This window comes from Pseudopipra pipra, unplaced genomic scaffold (assembly GCF_036250125.1).
Source record: "Pseudopipra pipra isolate bDixPip1 unplaced genomic scaffold, bDixPip1.hap1 HAP1_SCAFFOLD_182, whole genome shotgun sequence".
In the NCBI taxonomy this organism is placed as follows: domain Eukaryota; kingdom Metazoa; phylum Chordata; class Aves; order Passeriformes; family Pipridae; genus Pseudopipra; species Pseudopipra pipra.
Window position 1 is genome coordinate 29,457 of NW_026990661.1, and position 11,000 is coordinate 40,456.

General features: G+C 49.1%; 1 protein-coding gene across 4 annotated transcripts; it reads right to left on the bottom strand.

Moving 5' to 3' along the window:
- Positions 1-1,151: 1,151 nt before the first annotated feature.
- On the bottom strand, positions 1,152-4,038 carry LOC135408103 (class II histocompatibility antigen, B-L beta chain-like). 4 transcript variants are annotated; one of them, XM_064643443.1, is made up of 5 exons: positions 3,805-4,038; positions 3,016-3,285; positions 2,148-2,386; positions 1,699-1,805; positions 1,152-1,589 (listed from the first exon to the last, which is right to left on the bottom strand). In XM_064643443.1, exons 1-5 carry the CDS (start codon positions 3,887-3,889, stop codon positions 1,433-1,435), a joined length of 858 nt encoding a protein of 285 aa, XP_064499513.1. In that variant the 5' UTR covers positions 3,890-4,038; the 3' UTR covers positions 1,152-1,432. The 4 variants fall into 4 exon arrangements, with proteins under 4 accessions (XP_064499513.1, XP_064499514.1, XP_064499516.1 ...); XM_064643444.1 differs by having other exon boundaries at positions 1,435-1,589; positions 2,105-2,285; XM_064643446.1 differs by having other exon boundaries at positions 1,502-1,589; positions 2,148-2,285.
- Between the last annotated feature and the right edge of the window lie 6,962 nt (positions 4,039-11,000).

Sequence of the window (11,000 nt, forward strand, 5' to 3'; positions counted from 1 at the left end):
CAGCCCTGCCAAGATTCCTCCTGCAGGGAGCTCTCAGTCACCCTCCCAACCCTGAGCCCCTTGAAGCTCTGTGTGTGCCCTGCTGGTGTCCCTGAGCTGCCCTGGCAGTGCCCTCAGCCCTGCTGGGCTGTGCAGAGGAGCTGCTCCTGGGCAGAGCTGTCTCTCTGCAGCGCTGCCCGCTTGCCAGGAGCTCCCTGTGTGCCAGGAGCCCGGCCCAGCTCAGCAGCACAGACACAGCCCCAGGCACTGAATGACCCTCGGGGGTTGGGGATGAGTCCCTGAACATCAGACAAAGAGCAAGTTAAAGAAACCTCTGAAGAATTCCAAGTCAGATCCAAGTCCACAGTTTCTCCTGGCGTTAATGGGTCCCACTGAGGGCCAGCACTCAGAAATTGTCCCCTGCTTCCAGTTAGAGCCGAAAACTGGAGGCAGTGATAACAGGTGGGGACAAGCAAAGTCCCGGGGTCTGTGATGCTGAATAAATCTGGCTTTGTTTTGTTCTTGCAAAGGGCCAAGGCCTGACCCCCAGCCCTGGGAAGGGAGATCCTGTGCCTGCCTCATTCCTCAGGGCTCTTGCTGGGGCTCTGGGATGTGGGGATGTGCAATGGCAAGGGCAGGAGCATGGGGCAGCACCTGTGTCTCAGTTGGATGAGACTGAAGTGTTTTGCTAAGGGGGATGAGTTATGAGGAAAACCAAACTCCTCCCTCTAAGCAACTATAAATCGGAAATTAAGAGATTCCAGTTGAGGAAGTATGGAGAAAGGAAAATAACAGCTCTTTATTAAAGGATATCTGTGTATTGGCAGAACAACAAAAAGGGGAAAAAGTGGAAAAGGTTAAGAAGGGGCTCTTCCCACAAAACTCCCGCTGTCTGTGGCTGGCTGTGGCCGGGAATTCCCCCTTTTGGCCGATGAACACACGCCACTGCCAACACGGGAACGGAGGAGGGAAAGGGCGACCTCCTCCCCAAAAGGTTCCTCTGTAGGGGGGTCAAACCTCTCCCATGAAGTCCGAGCAGGTCCGGGCTGGGGGCAGAACAGGGCGCAGGAAACAAAGGCAAACGGGAACCAACAAACAGCCAGATGAGCAGGCCGAGAACAAAAGGACCTTGGAGCCTCTCCAACACACCCCTTGGCCCTTAAGGTCAAAGTGAAGGGCCTTGCCCTTTGCCCAGGAGAAAGCAAAAAACTCCACCCCCCCAGAGCCTTCTGAGGGCTCCCAACCTGCAATGTGGGCTGGGCCAGTTCTTTTGTGGGTGTGAGTCACCCAAGGCAAAGCCCCCTCCCCCACTGAACATCTTTCTTTTCCAGTGGGGCAGGGCAAAGAAAAATTCCTGCTTGGTTTTTTAGAAGAAGTAAAGCTATGACAGGGATCCCCTCCCCCCTGCCCTCACTGCCCCCCAAAAACAGGGACTGGGGAGAACTGGGAAGCTTTACTGGGAACACTGGGAACAGCCGTCTGAGGTCAGAATAAAAGCAGGTCTTGGGGGGACACACGACCCCCCAAACTCATCGTGGGGATGGACTGGGGGGTCCCGGCTGGGCCCGAGGCCACGGGGAGGGGCTGCGGCCGCCGTCGGCTCAGGAGCTCTGTGGAGAGAGAAAAGAGGGTGAGAGCGGGGTGGGGGTAAGGGGGGGAAGAGAGGCTGTGGGAGAGCAAGGGGGGGGACACGACCCCCATTTGGGGACCCCCCTTTACCTTCTCCCACAGGTAGAAGCCGAGCCCCAGCGCCAGGAAGACCAAGCCCAAGACGAAGCCCCCGACGCCCACCAGGATCTTGCTGCGGACGGTGTCCGGTGGCATCTCTGGGGGGAGCCGGGGGGGTCAGCACCCCCAAAACCTCCTCCCACCCACCCCCCGGCACCCCACAGAGCCCGGCCCGCTCTCCCCCAGCCCACCCGGGGGTCCCTCCAACCTCCTGCCAGTCCCTTCCCAGCCCCTGCAGGGATCCCATCCAGCCCCTCCCAGACCCTTTAGGACCCTCCAACCCCCTCCCATCACCCCCTGCACCCACCAAACTCCCTCCCAGTTGCCCCCAGTTGCCCCCTTTCCCCCCCGGCCCCCCTGCCAGTTGCCCCCGGTGCTGGGGGGGGCCGGGCCATACCCCAGTGCCGGCTGAGGGGGTGCTCCAGGCTGACGTGCTCCACCTGGCAGCTGTAGGTGACCCCGCGCCGGGGGGGGATTTCCAGCATCACCAGCACCTGGCAGCTCCAGTCCCCGTTGGGGACCACGTCGGTGGCCACCACGTGCTCCGGCAGCTCCTGCCCATCCTGGAACCACCTCACCTGCACCGGTGCAGGGTAGAAATCCATCACGGAGCAGAGCAGGCGGCCGGGGCCGGGCTGGGAGCTCGACAACACCAGCGAGATGGACACGCTGGGGGGCACTGGCAGGGACGGGGGAGACACTGGGCTCAGCTGGGGGGCACTGGGAGGGAGGGGAGAGAGCTTAAAAGACGTTAGTAGGGATTGGGATGGCACTGGGAGGGACTGGGATGGCAGTGGGAGGGACTGGGAATAGACTGGTTTAGAAGGGGATGTGCTGGGGGGGGGCACTGGGGAGAGATTTGAGAGATGTGGGTGTGAAGTGAGAACGACTGGGAATGGATCGAGAGGGTCTGAGAGTGGAATGAGAGGGACTGAGAGTTAAGTGAGAGGGACTGGGAATGATTGGTCTGGACTGGGAAGGAAGCGATCGGGACTGGGAGGCTGAGTCCTGATGAGGGAACTCTTTGCTTTGGGTCTGCCTGGCAACTGGAGCGTCATCAGAGAGACACTCTGGGATTGGCTGAGGGGCGTGAGCTCGGTGGCCCCAGTGGGGTGGAGACGGGGGGGGCACTGGGAGAGACTGGGATGGACTGGGATGGACTGAGAGGAACTCGGAGTGGGCAAAAGGCTACGGGAACGGGCACAGGGAGGGCTGAGAGGTCTGGGGTGATTCCCAGGGAGGGTTCGAGGGGCTCCAGGGTCATTCCCGGGGCAGGGCCCGAGGGGACCCGCTCTGCCCCAGGCTCACCTCTCCTCTCCACGCTGAACGGGGTACCAAGTTTGTAGTTGGACCGGCAGTACGTGTCCACCTGACCCCGTTTGTACTTCAGATATTCACGGTGGCTGTTGTAGTCTCTGGCCTGGATCTCCCCAAATGGGGTGTCCCCCACATAGACCCCCACATCACTGTCAAAATGCAGGAGCTGCTCCCGGTTGTAGAAGTGCCTCTCCAGGAACCTCACCTCCTCGGTGCTGTTGATGAAATGACACTCCTGTTTTCCCATCCACTGGAACACCCCTGTGTGTGCAGGACACGGGTCAGGGGGTGCCCCTTTCCCCCCCATTATCCCCCAGCCCCCCACAGCAGGGTGGGAGCTCAAGGGACCACCCCGGACCCCCCTTTCCCAACCCACTCCGTCCCACGGACGCCCCAGCACCGGCTCTTGAGTGAGGGGAACCCCCTCATCAGTCCCCCGGGGATGGACAGCGGGGTTGGGGACCCCCACAATGTGGATACAACCCCCTCCAGAGCCCCAGGAACTGAACCCCCCACCAGGGCTCAAGGAACACCGAGGGACCCCCATGGCACCCCCCTGCCTGCTCTCCCACACCCCCTTGCCCCCCTCCCTTTCCCACCGTCCCCCCAATCCCCAGAACCCCACACCCTCACTTTGGGGCTCCAACCCCCTTTCCACTCAGTCCGGCACTTCCGAACCCCCTCCCACTCACTTCTGGGGCTCCCACACCCTCTTTTCTCCCCTCTTTTCCCCCCTCTTTCACACCCTCTCCTCATTCCCGCCCCCCCCCCCCCGCTCACCCGACAGCTCCTCGCCCACAGCTGGGGGGGCTCCCAGCACCACCAGCACCGCCAGCACGGCCCCAGCTCCCCGCACACGCTCCATGCCCAGCGCCGGACAGCTGCTGACAGCCCAAAACCAGCCGGGCGGCGCCGTTTTGGGGGGTTTGGGGCGCGCTGGGCTTGGCTGAGGGCGCAGTTGGGGCCCTTTTTTCGAGGCGTCTTCCCGGCGACTGATGAGTCATCAGCGCGGCGCTCTGGGATTGGGCGCGGGCGGCGTGGGCGCTTTGGGATTGGCTGAGGGCCGTTGGGGGCCCCGCGGCAGCCCCGGGGCTGGGGGGTTCGGGGGGGCCCAGAATTTTGAGGGTCTGAGATGACTCATACCCCCCCATTCCCAAAGTTTTAATGTCTGGGAGTGCCCAAACCCCCCTCTTCCCAGCAGTTTTAGGGTCTGGGAATGACTAAGTCCTCTTTTTCCAATATTCCTCTCTTTGGAATATTCCTTGGGTCAGCTGGGATCAGCTGTCCCAGCTGTATTTCCTTCCAGGTTCCCTTGCCAGCAGAGTGGTACAAGGAGCAGAAAAGGCCTTTGCTCTGTGTAAGCACTGCTCAGCAATAAAAAAAAAATCACTCTCCTTATGTTCACATTCTGGTTTAAAAAAGAGAATCAGCACATTGATAGGAGAGGAATAATTTTTAATCTACCTCTTTACGGTGAGAAAGAGGAGGTTTAGTTGGAGGGTTTCCAGGACACTCATTGCTGTTTTACATGGGAGATACAGGAGGACATTCTCCCCTGTTTCTTCTAGTAGAGGTATTTCCAGTTTACACTGGAGCATGTGTTTTCGAACTTTTGAGCCTGATTCAATAGGAATGTGATAGCTTTGGTTAAAGAACTTACACCAGCCAGTAATAATGCAGCTGCCTGTTGGCCCCATGAACCCAATCCAACGTCATGACAGCACTTGGAGCTGTTATGAAGGTTTTGAAAAATCCTAACTCTCTCCACCTCTGATGTTACAAGGGTGTAGCACCAGAGAGAGAAGGGTTCTCAGTTTCATCTAGATTTGTATTGACGTGATCTTGTCATTCCCTCAGACAATGAAATGTTTTTCTTTGGTAAAAAGCTAAGAGCAAGTAACTGGAGCTAACAAGGACTTCTGGGACTAGACTCACTCTTGAGATTAAGAACTTTCCTAGCTGCTCACTGGTCCTCTCCTCAATCCTCCACAGCCCAGTGCCTCCCTTGGGAGGGACTCAGCTAAACACAAAGGCCTACTTAAAACTTGTTGAAACTCTAGTGCCTTGGGATATATGCATTCAGCATCTTAGAAAGAAACTTCATTGTCTTGAGAAGAGGGAAGCAAGGGCTGTGAGCAAGGCCACAGGGGAAAAACTGGAGAAACTGAAAGACAGAGGCAAATTCAAGCTATTTTTAATCTCAATGACTGAACACTGACATGCTACAATTAGTTACTGATCTGTCCCAATTAGAGGTCAAAATAGTCTGCTTATTAGCACAACACTAATTGTCTTGTTTCAGAGCATATTTGCTGTAAGACCTGTTATTTCCAGGGCTGACTCACATGTCTCTCTGATGACAGAGAAAGACAGTTCTGCGAGGACTTCGGCAAATAGGCTGTCAGAAAGGCATTTGCAAAGGAGGGTCTTCAAGGTCATACAATCACAGAATATCCTGAGTTTGAAGTCATTCACAAGGATCGTCGAGTACAACTCCTGACCCTGCACAGGATAGCCTCAAGAATCATACCATGTGTCTGAGTGTTGTTCAAACAACTCTTGAGCTCAGACAGCCTTGGTGCTTTGACCACTGCCCTGGGGAGCATGTTCCAGTGCTCGACCACCCTCTGGACGAAGAATCTTTTTTTAATATCCAACCTAAACCTCCCCTGACACAGCTTCACGCCATTCCCTCGGTTCTGTCACTGGTCACCAGAGAGAAGAATTTAGTGCTGCTCCTCCAGTGCCCCTCACGAAGAAGCTGCAGACCACAATGAGGTCTTCCCTGAGTTTCTTCCAGGCTGAAAAGACCAAGTGACCTCAGTCATTCCTCATATGGATTCCCCTCTACATGTGTCACCATTTTCATGTCCCTCCTTTGCCGTGTCTCCAATAGCTTTAGATCCTTCTTATATTGTGGCACCCAAAACTGCTCCAATACTCCAGGTGAGACCACCCCAACGCAGAGCAGAGCGGGACAATCCCCTCCCTTGACCATCCAACAATGCATGACCTGATGCCCCCTGGACACAGTTGGGCCTCCTGGCTACCAGGGCACTGCTGACTCATATTCAACTTGCCATTAGCCGGGACCTCCCTTTCCACTGTGCTGCTTTCCAACACCTCGCTCCCCAGCCTGTCCGTACATCCTGATCCTAACCCTGACTCTAACCCTAATCCTAACCCTAACCCATCCCAGGTGTAGAATTGGTGCCCTGTTGAACTCCACATGGTTGGTGATTGCTCCTCTCTCTGTTTTGTCCAGGTCTCTCTGCAGGGCCTCTCTGCCTTCTGGGGAGAGAGTTAACAGCTCCTCCCAATTTAGTATCATCTGCAAACCTACTTAGAATCCTTTTGACACCTGTGTCCAAGTTGTTTATGAAGATGTTGAAGAGCACTGGACCTAAAATGGAATCCTGCAGAACCCCACTTATGACCAGTCGCCAGCCTGTTATAACCCCATTTACTCTTTGTGCCTGACTCATGAGCCAATTGCTCACACATCACATGATATGTTTATCCAGCTGTGGTCTGGACAGTTTGTCCTGAAGGATCCTGTGAGAGACAGTGTCAAAAGCTTTGGTGAAATGCAAAAAGATTACATCAGCCGGTTTCCCTTCATCAACTAGATGGGTTACCTTGTTGTGAAGGAACATTAAGTTTGACAAGTGGGACTTTCCCCACATGAATCTTTGCTGACTGTGACTGATTACCTTCAGGTGTTTTTTAATAACTCCCAGAAAAGCCTTCTCCATAATTTTTTCAGTATCTTATGAAGATTTTGAATTTCAAAGTCCTTAAAAATGTGTAAGTTTCTTCATAGCACTGTCTTTCGTGTCAGGACAGGTCCAGTAAGAGTCAATGGGGCCTTGACACATTAAAAATCTTATTGTGTGCAGTAACACTACAAATGTTTGTAGTAGTTTTACCAGCTAAAGACTGGTCCCAGAATAATGCTTATGGGTTGTTTCTAAGTTAAACAGAGTTTTAGTTTGTATTATTAGCTGGGGGTTTCTTTATATGAAAGGAACCCTTTTCCTCCTGTTCAATGCATACGTCTGTAGGAAGATTCATGGTTGAAAATTTATTTTGATTAAGCCGAAGTTGCAGTATTTTGTAAATGTGCATGGTGCAAGAAAGAAATTTAATCAACTGGGATTTCTGTGGGGGAAGTATCTACAAGTACAGGATTCAGAGCACATGAATGAACAGATTAGAGAAACTAGTGACACCCTTTCTGGCAACCGTCATTGGTTGCCTCATCAGAGGCCTTTACCCAGAGTTCTTGAGGAAGAAGCATCCAGGTCCCTGGCTGTAAGGTGTGCCTGGTGTTTCTCACCGAGGCTGGGACTGATGTTACCTTTGTGTGAAGGGAAAGGTCATTACCCTTCGAGCCTGCGCAGTGGATTTTTTAGGTGAGACACAGCGTGCGCTGAACTGAGCCCACCCTTTAATACTAAGGTTCATCTGCTGAGGCCGAGCGAAGCTTGGACGGTGGCAGTGAGGTCCCCAGGACGTAGGTTTGTTTAGAGTGACCTTCTCTTAGATGGATGGCCTTACAGGGCTGATGAGCTCCATCTGCCCGGAGGCGTTCCCTGACCGGGAATCGAACCTGGGCCATGGCGGGGAGAACGCCTCATCCCAACCACTAGACCACCAGGGGCCCCCTTTGTGTGAAGGATGTGTGTTTGAATTGATGTGTTGAGTAATCAGACGAAGGAGCTGTGGAAAGAGATTAACAGACTACACTGTGAGGCAGGAGGAACAGAAGAGGAACAGGAATAATGTAGAAATGGCCATCTGAACTACTCATGCTGGACGGCCTTTACAATTACTGGGGGGAAGAAGTACAACTACTGTGCAATTCAACATCCTAAAAAATCTAATCAGACTAAACATCTGAAACAATTCAATAAACTATCGCTCTAATTCAATTGCTCTAAAATTGCCTATTGCTCTCCACTGACTGTTTAAGAAGTCTAGGACGATTGTTTCAGTTGTCTAAATCTTGCATTTCTAAAGCTACTTACATGACTCTTTTTCTCCTGAAATCCCATATTTTAATAATAATTGGAGTACTGATACTAGGAAGCAAGTCCATGAATACCCTTCTATCTCTTTACCTTACCATAGGGTCTAAAAAAGTCTAAAAAAAGCACCAAAAAACCAAGTGTAAGGTCCACTGCTATATGGAAACTGTGAGTTCCATAGATTTTCTTTAACAATTAAACCCCTAGAAGTCTAAGAGGTCTACAGTTTCAAACGTATTTCTTCATAGGAGTAACATACATGATACATGTGATGACAAATCATGTCATTGTCCGGTGGAGGGCTTCAAAGATGATGAAGGGACCGGAGCATCTCTCTACGGCTGAGGGAGTTGGGTCTGGTCAGCCTCAAGAAGACTGAGAGGGGATCTCCTCTATGTATATAAGTATCTTCAGGGAGGGTGTCAGAGGATGGACCAGGCTCTGCTCAGTGGTGCCCTGCAATAGGACAAGGAGTAACAGGCAGAAACTGATGCATTGAATCCACCTGAATGTGAATATTCCACCTGAAAATGAGGAAGAACTTCCTAGGATGCATATTAATAGAAATGTCCCTTCAGGCTGTCAAGTCAAGCCTGGAGAAGGAGATCTCAAGCCTTATGGGTGTGGTTTGTCTTTATCTCATGATGTTTTGGGCACATAAACACTAATCATTTGGAATGTAACCTGACTTCAGATACAGACGTCTATTTGCAGGTGTGTACAAGCCGCTGGATGTCTGAATTCCCAACAGAGTCAAAATGAATCAATCCATGAGTGGAACCTGGTGACCAAATCTACTGCAAAAGTGTATCTGGCATCTATAGTGCACAGTGACAGCTTAGACACCAACTTGAAGTGTAGATATTTGGATATTCTAATGACTAAATAAAAATGTTCAGTGTAATTTTACATGTCCAGATATTGCATCTGCTCTACAAATGCCATTCCAAAACAATATGAGCCTTTTATAATGATTGTAACTCCCAGAAATGTCATATCTAATCTATTAGGAATCCATGCTTATAATCACTTGATAGATATTGAACCATCATTCATAGACTATAAGTCCAAGATTAAATCAATTGTTCCTGAAGAACAGAATTTCTAAATTTATTTTAAAATCTCTATCTATCCCACCTTTAATGACTACCACTAAATCACTCCTATTTACCTTTGGTATGGTGAAAGTAAAGATACAATTAAAACAACAGTCCACCCTCTCCATTATAAAAAAAATTAGACACTGAGAAATCCGTCTATAATTGCAAATATCACGCCCTTGGATGAACTGGAGAGCTACAGAAGAATCTTTTTTAAGTGACCCAAGAGTATGGATGAAGAACTGCAAGTATCTCAAGGGGAACTTCAGCAGCTTCAAATACTTCATCACTTTTAAGATACTTCTATTTTTTTTTAAATTTTGCCTTTCATAAGCAATCTTCACAAAACATTCACAGAACAAAGACTGAGGAGCACCAGATACACATCTTGAAAAAGGGTCACAAAATCATTTAAAGCCTGGATAGTAGAAGTGTATCCTTTAAAAGAAAGAAGCCGCTGGTGAAGCAAGCTGGTGGATTTCTTAGTCTGTAGTAAGTTTTGCTTTCCATTCATCTCAGGACTTTTGGCAACACAGTAATGGAATATGTGGGGAAAAAAGAATCTGGTGCCTGCAAATGACCTCCAGCAGCTATGGGAGCAACTATGAGAGCTGTTTGGTGTTTTGGTGAGGCAACTAACTTGCCTTCTCTTCAAATATATGGAAGACAGCTTCCTTTCTTCTTGCTGTTATGAATTGTGTTCATTTGGCTTCTCTAATTTGTGGATTTTTGTATTCAGTGTGGAATTCATTTACCTTCACTAGGCATATTTGAACAGGACTCCAGGTTCAATTTATGATAAGAATCCATTGCTTATAAAAAACACTGCCTGGGTACATTTTACACAGTTTAGAATTTCCTTGCTATCTTCTGATCATCACTGCAGAACGGTTTGGGTCTCCTATAGATCCTGAGTCATATCTGAAAAATGCCTTTGATTACTTAAGGTATATGAGAAGAAATGGAAAGCTCATCCTTAAGCCAGTGAATCTCACCTCTATAGTCTCCAAATTCATAGTTGCAGAAGATCATTCATCTTCTAAAAGAGAAACTTGTGAAACGTAGAAATATTTCTTTCTGGAGGAAGTTATTTGCCTCCATTTCCAATGAAATATTAGATTTATTCTCCCAGACTTCAATGAGTGACCTTTATATCCTTAAATTAGGCCACGCAAATCCTACCTTTTCAGTCATGGAGTGCAAAGCTTTCTAGTTAATATATAATATATAATAATATGTCCTAATAACATATCATAATAGTCTATAATAGAAATATTAAAGGCAAAAACCATATATGAAATAATGGGTTTTGATACAAATTCTATACAAAACAGTCTGCTCTTCATATATAAAAAGATTTAGCCAAGACTTGGTATAAAATATTTATAACAATGACTCTAAAATTAAAGAAAGGTCTTTGAGGCAGATATGCAATTTTGCACACCTTTTTTTTTCCGATAACAGTCTCAGAACTCATAACCAGTGCTCAGTAATTTCCTGGGCCCTGTATTATAACTTGAATTATATCTCCTTTTCCCAAAGAAATTTACTAAACATTTTTAGGAAATAAATGTAAATTCATGAAAATTTATTGTTCTCAGCTCTTTCAGTAAAATCAGAATCCTGAACATTACTCTTTTGTTCAAAAAGTCAGAAACAGGTAAAACACAATTTTCTGCAGATAGAAAGGAAAAGAAAAAGAAAAAAAGTTTGTTTATTTAAGAATTTCTTCAGTATGTGGAAGAAGTTTCCTTTCAAAATCCTAACATAGCATCTAACACTCTTTCTTACAGTTCAACATCTCCACTCTTTCTTTCCTCCCCATAAGCTGAAGTGTTCTTGGGAA

Bases quoted from the DNA above. Each gene is read 5' to 3' on its own strand.
- LOC135408103 (XM_064643443.1), bottom strand. From the start codon at position 3,889: ATGGAGCGTGTGCGGGGAGCTGGGGCCGTGCTGGCGGTGCTGGTGGTG. The intron at 3,286-3,804 runs GTGAGCGGGGGG...CTGCACACACAG, and splicing joins TGTGGGCGAGGAGCTGTCGG to GGGTGTTCCAGTGGATGGGA. The intron at 1,806-2,147 runs GTGGAGCACGTC...GGCTCCCCCCAG, and splicing joins GGGTCACCTACAGCTGCCAG to AGATGCCACCGGACACCGTC.